Source organism: Conger conger, chromosome 1, assembly GCF_963514075.1.
Source record: "Conger conger chromosome 1, fConCon1.1, whole genome shotgun sequence".
NCBI lineage: Eukaryota > Metazoa > Chordata > Actinopteri > Anguilliformes > Congridae > Conger > Conger conger.
The window spans coordinates 52,856,613-52,867,945 of record NC_083760.1 but is presented as its reverse complement, the minus strand read 5'-3'; the positions used below and the strand labels follow the sequence as shown (position 1 = coordinate 52,867,945).

The window sequence follows — 11,333 nt, the reverse complement described above, 5'->3', positions numbered from 1 at the left end:
ATGACCCTGATCAAAAGTTTACAGACCCTAGTTCTTAATACCGTGTATTGCCCCCTTTAACATCAATGACAGCTTCAAGTCTTTTGTGGTAGTTGTGGATGAGGCACTTTATTTTCTCAGATGGTAAAGCTGCCCATTCTTCTTGGCAGAAAGCCTCCAGTTCCTGTAAATTCTTGGGCTTGCATGAACTGCACCTTTGAGATCTCCCCAAAGTGGCTCAATGATATTGAGGTCAGGAGACTGAGATGGCCACTCCAGAACCTTCACTTTTTTCTGCTGTAGCCAATGACAGGTCGACTTGGCCTTGTGTTTTGGATCATTGTCATGTTGGAACGTCCAAGTACGACCCATGCGCAGCTTCCGGGCTGATGAGTGCAAATTTTCCTCCAGTATTTTCTGATAACATGCTGCATTCATCTTGCCATCAATTTTGACCAAGTTCCCTGTGCCTTTGTAGCTCACACATCCCAAAACATCAGCGATCCACCTCCGTGTTTCACAGTAGGAATGGTGTACCTTTCATCATAGGCCTTGTTGACTCCTCTCCAAATATAGCGTTTATGGTTGTGGCCAAAAAGTTCAATTTTGGTCTCATCACTTTGTTCCGGAAATTTTGAGGCTTGTCTCTGTGCTGTTTGGCGTATTGTAAGCGGGCTGCTTTGTGGCATTGGCGTAGTAATGGCTTTCTTCTGGCGACTCGACCATGCAGCCCATTTTTCTTCAAGTGCCTCCTTATTGTGCATGTCACGTTTCAGGTCTGTCTTGCCATGTTTTATGTTTATTCATTTTGTCTTAGTCACGTATTGTCTTATCATGTATTGTGTTAGTCTAGGTTCGTCATGTTGTTTAGTTTGTTTCTTGTTACGATTTATTTTCTTGTCATGTCTAGTTATGTTTCGTTACGATTATTTTACCTTGTTATGTTGAGTGGTTATCGTCTTAGTTCGTTTAGTGTTATGTTAGCATTTATGTTTATTGTTACGCAGACTGGTCACTGTTTAAACATACACTTTTACATGTCTTTCCGCAAACCTTGCGTTCCGCCTTTCTCTCTCTCTCTTTCTGTCATTCACACCCTAATTGTTTCTATTTGTCTATTTACTAAAACTACTAACGCTAGATCAGGATTGGGTAGAACTAACAAACTAATCATGTGTTCATGTTACCTTACGTTTCTCGTGCATGTCATTTACTAATTTACTAATGCTAGGGCAGGGTAGGTTTATTACTAAAGATTACTAATTACCTTGTTAAACTTGTCATCCATCACACCTGTTTTCCATTCCCTTGCTGCTCTCTCTAATTGTCTACACCTGTCTACACCTGTCTACACCTGCATTTATAGCCCAGTCGCACTTCTGTTCTTCGCGAAATTGTCTGCCTCTTGTACGTCAAAGCAACGCTTGAGCATTGCTGTCGTGGAGTACACGTTACGATCCAAGCCTGTTTACCGACCATTGACCATTGACCATTGACCATTGACCATTGACCATTGATTTTGTTGACCATCGCTTGTTTTTGACCACGTCCTCGCCTACCGCTTTTGTACCTTTGCCTCGCTGTTTGTTTTATGGTTTCGACTTCCGCATCGCCCTCGACTACGACCCTGCCTGCCGCCCGCCTGTACTTCTGCCCCGCTGACGGCTCTCCTGCTACCGGACCTCCCTGCACGTCTACCGACTACGAGTTTGCCTCTTCCCTCGGCACCGTGCTTTTTGTTTGTTTGTTGTTTGTCTGGCTGGATCTACGTGTATGGACTTTGCTTGTTTTGACTACGCTCCTGGAATTCGTCCCGAATAAAGCCCTGACGGGACTATCCGATTATTGTTTCTGAGTCGTGCATTTTGGGTCCAACCCCCACGCACCCGTCTCCGTGCATCTTGAAACAGCCACACCATTTTTTCAGAGTCCTGTATGTCAGCTGAAGTTATTTGTGGGTTTTTCTTTGCATCCCGAACATTTTTCCTGCCAGTTTTGGCTGAAATTTGTTGGTCTACCTGCCCGTGGCTTGGTTTCAACAGAATCCCTAATTTTCCACTTTTTAATTAGTTTGAACACTGCTGATGGGCATTCTCCATTCCTTGGATATCTTTTTATATCTTTTTCCTGTTTTATACAGTTCAACTACCTTCTCCCGCTGATCCTTTGATAATTATTTTGCTTTCCCCATGGCTCGGAATCCAGCAACATCAGTGCAGCACTGGACATGCAGGGGTCTGTCAGGAGCCAAAAAGCTCATTCTCTGAAAAATGGCCAAAGAATCACAATCTGCCAGGGTATGTAAACTTATGAGCACAACTGTACTTCTGCTTTTTGGTGTAATTTGGGGGGATTTTTGTTCCTACACTTGCCAGCAGACAGAAGCATGACATGCTCTAAAGTCTCCTGGTAGATGGCTGCATTGACTCTGGACTTGATAAAACACAGTGGGCCAACACTTGCAGAAGACATGGCACCCCAAGTCATCACTGACTGGAAACTTCACACTGGACTTCAAGCAACTTGGATTCTGTGCCTTCAACTCTTCCTTCAGACTCTGGGACCTTGATTTCCAAATTAAATGCAAAATTTACTTTCATCTGAAAAGAGAGCTGGACACATCTGTGCATGGTGGCTCTTGATGCACAGACTAAATCCACTCCTTGTGAAGCTCCCCCAAGTTTTTGAATCAGCTTTGCTTGACAATCCTCAAGGCTGCGGTCATCCATTACATTTACATTACATGTTGCTTGTGCACATTTTCCTACCACATTCTTCCCTTCCAGTCCATGAATATGCTTTGATACAGCACTCTGTGAACAGCCAGCCCTTTCAGCAATGACCTTCTGTGGCTTACCCTCCTTGCGGAGCGTGTCAATGAGCGTCTTCTGGACAACTATCAAGTCAGCAGTCTTCCCCATGATTGCCTGACCAAGTAGTCTGTGCAAAATGAACAAACTTTTCAGAAGGACATTTCTGTATTATAAATCCTTCTTTTGATTGGTTTTATGTAATATTCTAATATTTTGAGAATGGATTTTCATGAGCTGTAAGCTGTACTCATCAACAATAAAAGGCTTGAAATATTTCACTTTGTGTGATGAATCTAGAATATTTAACTTTTTGAATTAAATAACTGAAAAATTTTTTTTTTTTTGAGATGGACCTGTACAGTTCACGAAGAAAAACTGTCAATGCTGAAAATGTTGGCAGAACATGAAGTTGTCAGTTTATTTTTTAAAAAGTGGTAGACTTAGTGTAATTATCCACAATGAATCGACCAGAAAAAGTATTTATTAAAACACATTTATTGAAGACTGGTGGCTTACATCACATACACAAATCAGGTCTTAAATGTTGCAGTTTTGAAACAGACTAGTACTTTCTCATGTCCATATTATGCTGACCATACAAAACAGTAAGTGCAACCAGCACTCTATTAATTTGCCATATCTGAACAAATAAGTATGAGATCAAAAATTAGACAAATAACAGTTAATGCTAAATTCTACACTTTTTGGCAAAGTGCTGTATTATTCCAGTAAACTAAATCAATCAAGCAGAGTCTAACACTTGGTGAGAAATGCCACATAAAATGTTCTTCACACTTTAAACATAAGGGAAAAATTGCTACATCTGTGTATAAAAGCTGTACAGAGCAAGTGGCTCACAGAAAAAGCTACCTCCTGTGCATAGATGATTTGCGTTCATTTGTATTGTCCCTTTGGACAGTTCAAGTTATTCATTAATGCATTGTCATACTGTTAACCTGGAAGGCACATAATCCGAAACACAATTCAAGGCAAAAATAAGAATCCCTGTTATAACATCAAAAGTGATTCAGCTGAGAACAGAATAAACAGCTCCTTCCAGCAATAAACATCAAAAAGTGAAGTTTCAGTGATCTTTAGCCTTCCCTTTGTCGGTTGACCTTGCATCTAAGATAATATACTTGTGGAAAAAGTATGCAAGTTGAAATGAATGGAAAATCCAAACAAAACTTGAACAGCGGGAATAAATCACTCCACTAAATCTGTATGAATATATCTGTACAAACACATGCCCATACTCTCTCTCTCACACACACCTAATAAACACTAGGTAAGTACTTCATGGCCAAACATGCTAAAAACAACAGGTTATTTTTTCCCCTAGTTAGTAAAATGCTTTATATTTGGTTATACATAAATTATTTGGAGATTGCCTCAAGTAATGTTAACTGGACAAGAGTTTGAGTCAGTTATAATTCCCACTTTCACCAGCATTTTGAGTTGACATCATTGCATTTCAGAGGCACAAGACTGTGATATATCCTTATTTTTGTCCCAAGACAGTGGAGACACTCAACAGAAACACTGCTTGTGAGAACACTGGGATCTCCGTTACAAACATCTGATTACTGACACAAAGGCTATACAAAAACAAAATCAGGAAATACAAACTACTGCAGAGATAAAGTGGGTTGCTAGTTTTTGGTTTAAATATTTAAATACATCTCCATTACATGTAACTAAACAAGTAAAAAAAAAGGAAAATACAAAACCTTGGAACGTACATTATAGAACAAATAAAACGAACCGAAACAAAATAAAAAGACTAACAGTTGCACTCCATCTTCGGATTGGTTTTAACAGTCGATTGAGAAGATTTTGAGCTAGAAAGCAAAGCTCATTTTCACAGTCCTCAGACCAGCAAAGTATTTAATTTCTGTTCAGTTCTTAAGAAACACACATTTCTTTAAAAGGTCCATAGACTACAACATTTTCACAAAGCAATATCATACATGTTCTCAATGACAAATATGGAAGGTACAGTATGTACAAAGACAATAAATGGTTGTCAAGTAATCTGCATTTTAATAAAGTGTAAAGGTGAACTTTCTTAACCCTGAGAATTGTACTGCAGATTTAACAAATATTATGAAAGATACATTAAAACAATTGACTTTTTTCATTTTTTCCAACTCTCTATCACTACACAACCATGCAACAAAATCACACGCTAGCATAGCCAGAATGCTGCATACATACATATGTACATGACACACTCATACATGAACTTCATACTGATATGTAATATTTTTCTTGATTTTCTTTTTCATAATTTTTTTTCCATTTTCTATTTTGTCCATTTTTTACTTATTTTTTATTTTTTATTATTTATTTTAGCTTAATCCAAAACTAAAAGAAGGCGTTTAGTGATAATGAACCCAGTATTTTTCCAAAGACTAAAAAAATAGTGTGAAAGTATCGATTTTGGGCAGGTTCACTCTAAGGTGGAGAGGTGCAAGCTCTAGAATGGAATGAGGTCATGGCTTCCCTGATAGTTCCATGCGCAGTAGTTTCATTCATTAAAACAATACACACAAACACACGCGCACACACCAAAGGTTGGACAAAATAACAGAAATGCCACGTGAAAAAGTGACTAACTTTGAAGTAACTGTAAATTACAATTACAAAGGAAGCTAGTGCTACACAGTCGAGTCATATTATGTTGAATTCCAATTTGCAGTAAGTTTCCGCTATTAAAAGAGTATACACGCGAGTTTACAAAGCAACATGAGGCAACTAAACAGTTCCAAAGAGCCCAAATAATCAGTACCCGAATTGCAGGTGCATCGTCACAAAAACTACTAAATTATTCAATGCGGCAAGGGGAACAGTGCCAACAATTCTGATCACATATGCCAAGCACAAACAAGCAGAACAATGGTCAAAAGTCAAAGCTCACCAACAGGGAGAGATGAACACTTAAGAGGATAGGTGCTAAACACCCCAAAAAACTATGAGTTGTGACCAGGTCTCAACAAGAACTGTATGTCATGAGCCTCAAACAGCTCGCTTTCGTGGCAGGGTTGCCACTCGGAAACCGCTTGTATCCGAGACGAATGCACAAAGACCCATAACCTGGTGTAAGAAGCACAAATCTTGGCCCCCTGAGCACCTGAAAAAAGTAACATGAGCTGATGAGTCTCTTACTCCTTTCTCCTACATCTAGACAGGGTTCCATTTGGAGAAAGCCAAAGGAAGCCTTCAACCCGCAATGTCTCTTACATTGACTCCCATGAGATGGCTATTACAGATCCACCACCATGTTTAACAGTTTGTGTCTAGGGATTCCTGTGTATGGTTGTAGAATGGCCAAAAAAATATGATGCCATTTTTCAAAACCAGGTGCACCTTATGGGGCAAATAGTGGTGATATCTCCATACTCCATTGCATGATAATTACGCTCTAATACACACTCAAATTCAATAGACTCACCAGATCTAAACATCATTGATGCTTTATGTGAAGAACCGGAGCCTTTCTGAGGCAAATAAAATGTACCCACTCCAAACAGGTCAGAACCTGTATGACAGCATTCCAAGAAGGACTGAAGCCATGGTGGCCCTAGTCCTTATTAGTTAGTTACTTGATATTCATATATTGTTTGGTGCTTCCAATATTTTGTCCAACCTCCCCATGCTGTGCAACAGTACATCCACACATTCAAAAGCATGAATAAGTCTGTTGGGGCTTAAGAAAACAGTGAAAGAGATGTCCTGAAGTAGAAAACATGGCACAGATTATGCTCTAAGAACTGCTGAGCATGTGCCAGCTTCGGAAATTTCTTAATGTGGGCTTACTGTGAAATTCTCTTCTAACAGAACAGTGGGACCACAACCAGGAAATTTCTTAGAGGGAAACCCTGATCAATTTAAACTGACTGATCAGTTAAATCACAGTCCTACTTGTAGTCAAGTCCTTCGGCTTGAAACCACTGCAAGGCAAAGGGCACTGAAAGAAATGGTACCCTAACACGCAGGATGTGAGGAGATTTACAAACGCACACAACCATTCAAGAGCTTTGAAGCCACACTCATTTTCAGCACAGCCTCTGGCACCGCCTCCCAATCAGAGGGAACCTGCCACAGAGTAAAGTGACCTACGGCATCGATTCTGGCCGACTCAATCGTGTCTTTACCACAGAGACAGACTCCCAGCGTGGCTGGGTGTGTGTCTCAGGCCTGGGAAAGTGGAGGTGGAACAGGAGCAAAGGGAAGGGGGTAGGGAGAGGTGGATGAAGGTGGGACTAGCAGGGCTGGTTGGGGAGAGGGGAGGTGAGGATACAGGGAGAGGGGAGATGGCGGTGGGTCCAGCAGGGCGGGTTGGGGAGAGGGGAGGTGGATGGAGGTGGGTCCAGCAGGGCGGTTGGGGAGAGGGGAGGTGGATGGAGGTGGGTCCAGCAGGGCGGTTGGGGAGAGGGGAGGTGGATGGAGGTGGGTCCAGCAGGGCGGTTGGGGAGAGGGGAGGTGGATGGAGGTGGGTCCAGCAGGGCGGTTGGGGAGAGGGGAGGTGGATGGAGGTGGGTCCAGCAGGGCGGTTGGGGAGAGGGGAGGTGGATGGAGGTGGGTCCAGCAGGGCGGTTGGGGAGAGGGGAGGTGGATGGAGGTGGGTCCAGCAGGGCGGTTGGGGAGAGGGGAGGTGGATGGCGGTGGGTCCAGCAGGGCGGGTTTGGGGGGGGTCAGTAGTTGAACTGCCGCTGGCCCGGCTGGTGCACCTGCACACCGTTGCCGCTCTTGGCCTGCCGGGCTGTGCCGTCGCGCAGCAGGTTGAGGCGGCGCAGGGCGTTGCGGGAGAGGTGCTGCCTCTCGGGGCCGTCCCGGGGCCGCTGGGCCAGGCGGCCCTGCTTGGGCGGCTCCGGGAAGCTGCGGGCCGACAGGGCGGTGGAGTAACAGGCCGCGTGGGTGCTGGGCCTGCGTGGAGCCTCCACTCTGCAGAGACACACACACACACACACCATCATACTCAACCCATATACTCAACACTTACTTTTCCCTCCTGAGGTACAGTTAACCAACTACAACATAACAAGTACAGTGCTTCTGCGTGGCCCTTCAGTCTCAGAGTAGTGGCTATGAACAGTGAAATAGGTTCATTTATTCCGCTGCTACAAGAAGCTGTGACTTTCACACTGTAAAAGTGATTTTCTTTACCGTTTAACAAACAACATGGGTCAAAAGTGACCCGACTGAGTTCTTATTTTCTATATCTTTGCATAACTTGTGCATCAAAGGGTTAAGGTATATAAGATAAGTATATTGAAATCTAATCAGTGATTCTAAACTGAGGAACTTACTACTGGTATTTGAGTTCTCGAACAAAAACACCGTCCCTTCAAAGGGTTAAGGTCTCCTCCGCCCTTCTGACATTCCATACTATGCAGTCAGACGATGTCATGTTTGACTTATTAAGCTGGGAATCTTGTTCGGTGCGTCCCCCTGCCCATCGACCATTCACACCACCGTGCGACTCTCAGAGCGCAGCCGACGCACCGCCCCTAACCCGCCAGTGGAGGGCGGCGTTGCGGCCGTACCTGAGCAGGGGCTGCTCCAGCGAGCGGCAGGCCCCCTCCCTGAGGGCCCGGCGGGGCGCATGCACGGCGTAGACGGACATGCTGGGGTGCTCGATCAGCAGGTTCTCCAGCGGGCTGGTCTCCAGCAGCACCGGGCCCCGGCCCCCGGCTGTGAAGCAGGGCGGCGGGGTGATGAACCAGCTCTCCTCCAGGGCGCACGCCTCCAGCCGCAGGAAGCCCCCGTCCTCCGCATCGTCCGCCGCCGAGTCCAGGGACGAGCAGGACGAGTAGCGCACGGGGCAGTCAGGGCCCGGGAGGTCCTGAGGGCACAGCCCCGCCGGGAGCTCCAGGCAGGGGCTGACGCAGGGGTCTGCTGCTGGAGGAGGACGACAGGGCCGCGGACGACAGGGCCGCGGTCAACAGAGCGCTCACAGCACAATGCCAAATGAAATGGGAGAAACGCGTCTTGTAACTCCTTTTAACTGTCACAAGCAGCCTGTAGCTTAGTGGCTAAGGTACATGACTGGGACCAGGAAGGTTGGTGCTTCAAGCCTCGGTGTGGCCACAATAATATCTACAAAGCTGTTGGGCCTTTAACCCCACATTGCTCCAGGGGGATTAGCCCCTGCTTAGCCTAATCAACTGTAAGTCACTTTGTATAAAAAAAAGTGTCAGCACTTCATTGTACGTAGCTCTGCTAAATGCCTGTAATGTAATGTAACAATCAACATAAACAGTGCAGAAACTACGATTTAGTACCGTACACACTGAAGGAAAGGCATTATTCTAACCACTACGAAGTGAAAACAAACAGATGCTATTAAAATTAAGATGCAACAAACCATGTTAAAAATAATATTTAAAAAAATAAACAAATAGGATATACAATATATAATCGTTTCCATTTATTACTAAAACATATTGCTGTCCTTACAGACTCGCATGTTACAGTAATTACATTATTGGCATTTGGCAGATGCAGTGCAGTTTCAAGTGCTAGGAATGACCACAAAGATAACAACGTGGGCCTTATAGATTAATCTGATTAAAAAAAATGAACAAGAAAAAAAAGCAATCAAAAGCAAATGGTAATGTTACCATTTTGTGGAAAAGTTTGTTATCAGCAATACCCTATCCGGCCCATAGAGGCCGCTGCAGCGCCGTCTGGAGAACTGCGCTCAGCATAAAAACAAAAACAAGCCTCTTTAACACCTGGGTGTCAGCATTCTGTGGCAGGCGGCAGCTGTGGCCAGCCAGTCAGCCTGACGCACAATGCTCCGGTCGCGGTATCTCACGGCTCAAAGCAAGCCCGCCTCACTCAGCTGCAACATTCAGTGCCAGGCACTGGCATTTAGCTCATAGTTTCAGAGTTTGATTCATGCCATTTCTATCGTCTTTGGCGGTATGTGATGTTGCATCTCGTTTAGAAGAGTGCTAACGACGTCGGGGTCTGGTGTCACGCTGAAATTGTTTTGGTCTTAGGGATTTCCCGAGGATATGTGAAATGCAGGGCCAGGTTATGGGACAAAGAACAGCATACTTCAGCAGACCGCGGTGGTAAACATTGGGAACGAATGCAAACAAGGCAGTCCCATTCCTAGCCTGTTGACATTCACACAGCTTATTAGGCCACAGAGGAGTGATATATATTTCAAAAATAATAATAATCCAATCGGTTGAGCGCTCAGTACGTGACTGAATTTAAGTTTCAAACACTTAATTGATTCCGCATAAGGCAGTCTCAATCCTACTTGATGCATATGTACTAATACTTATAGCACTATAAACTGTAATATCAGAGTAAAGCATTAACTGTTGTCCATTAAATTATGTGACCAGATTAATAAGACACTAGGTTCCTGGACAATTCTGTCAGAAAAATATTTACTATGCTCAGCTGTGGTTGTCAACACATGCACACCCCGAACACTGATTTCTGGCCAATGCTGACTCTCAACCTGCCCCAAAGCAATACGACAGACCCGGTACAGCTGACTGAGAATCCTGCTGCGATTAGCAGAGGGCAAGGCCCATACACTGTTTACAGTGCTCAATGTAGTCTGTCCAAAGCTATTTACTGAGCAGAAAAACAGAAGAGAAAATGGCCGTGCAGGATCCAGGAACTGGAGCACCTGTTTCACTGCAGCACACGCAAGAAAGATCACAGGGCATAACATGAATGGCATATAGATTTGCCTAAATCCACAGTCAAGTTGATCCAGCATTTGGTATTGACCTGCCAGCCCCATAAAGACCAAATGCCAACGGCCCTCTAGACCTCTCACCTGCCAGTCAAGCACGATAAACGTGAAAGCTCAGTCAGCTGGGCAGTCGGGGTTATTTTTACAGTAACCCCCCCACACACACACACACACACACTCCGTCTGGCCTTTAAACTGGTCTGGGGGCCGTAAACTAACTCAGCAGCTCAGAAGTATCTGGTGCGCTCAGATAACAGAAGCTGGGTCGGGTGGCGTTGCGGAGGCCGGCGCTCGCACGCTTGTGGGACACCCGCCGGCGGGTGGCATCCCGGCGTCTGCACACCGAGGGGGGGGCCTCGTGTCAAAGGCAAATCAGGTCAGTGCCCCGCGGCTGGGTTACAAGGAGCATCTGCTATGTAGCGCCTCCGTACTGCTGAGAGATGGGGGGGGGGGTTGCTTCATTTTCTTATAGACAGAAAAGCACACTCAGCAAGGCTGACTGTAACACTGCTGCAGATATGTGTACTTTATGCACACCAGGAAGTTCTAGAGAAGAACGGCTACGGGGTGATAATGTGTAGTGGATTGCAATGGGACATTTGTTGGGTGTGTGGCAGATAAGTAATCTATGTAAACTTTGTTTGTGCCACGTGTTTGACTGAAACGGTTTGGGGTAATTCCGTGTCAATTCAACAAACTTTTGGACTGCATCGTCATGGATTTTAATGAGATTTGCCATTTGGGGGTATTTGTTCTCCTTATAATCATAATAACAATTTTATGTGGTGTGATGCACAGTACTGCAACACTGT

At 44.6% G+C, this 11,333-nt stretch overlaps 1 protein-coding gene across 4 annotated transcripts in view; it reads right to left on the bottom strand.

Annotated features, from left to right (window-relative positions):
• Positions 1-3,271: 3,271 nt before the first annotated feature.
• tp53inp1 (tumor protein p53 inducible nuclear protein 1) overlaps positions 3,272-11,333 on the bottom strand; it is a 35,624-nt gene continuing 27,562 nt past the window's right edge. For 3 of the 4 annotated variants that reach the window (XM_061216528.1, XM_061216536.1, XM_061216521.1), the window contains 2 exons: positions 8,342-8,696; positions 3,272-7,739 (listed from right to left, as the gene is read on the bottom strand). In XM_061216528.1, the coding sequence (XP_061072512.1) occupies positions 7,490-7,739; positions 8,342-8,696 (605 nt within the window). In that variant the 3' untranslated portion in view covers positions 3,272-7,489. The remainder of the gene's footprint in view (positions 7,740-8,341; positions 8,697-11,333) is intronic. The other variant, XM_061216544.1, reaches the window with a different exon arrangement.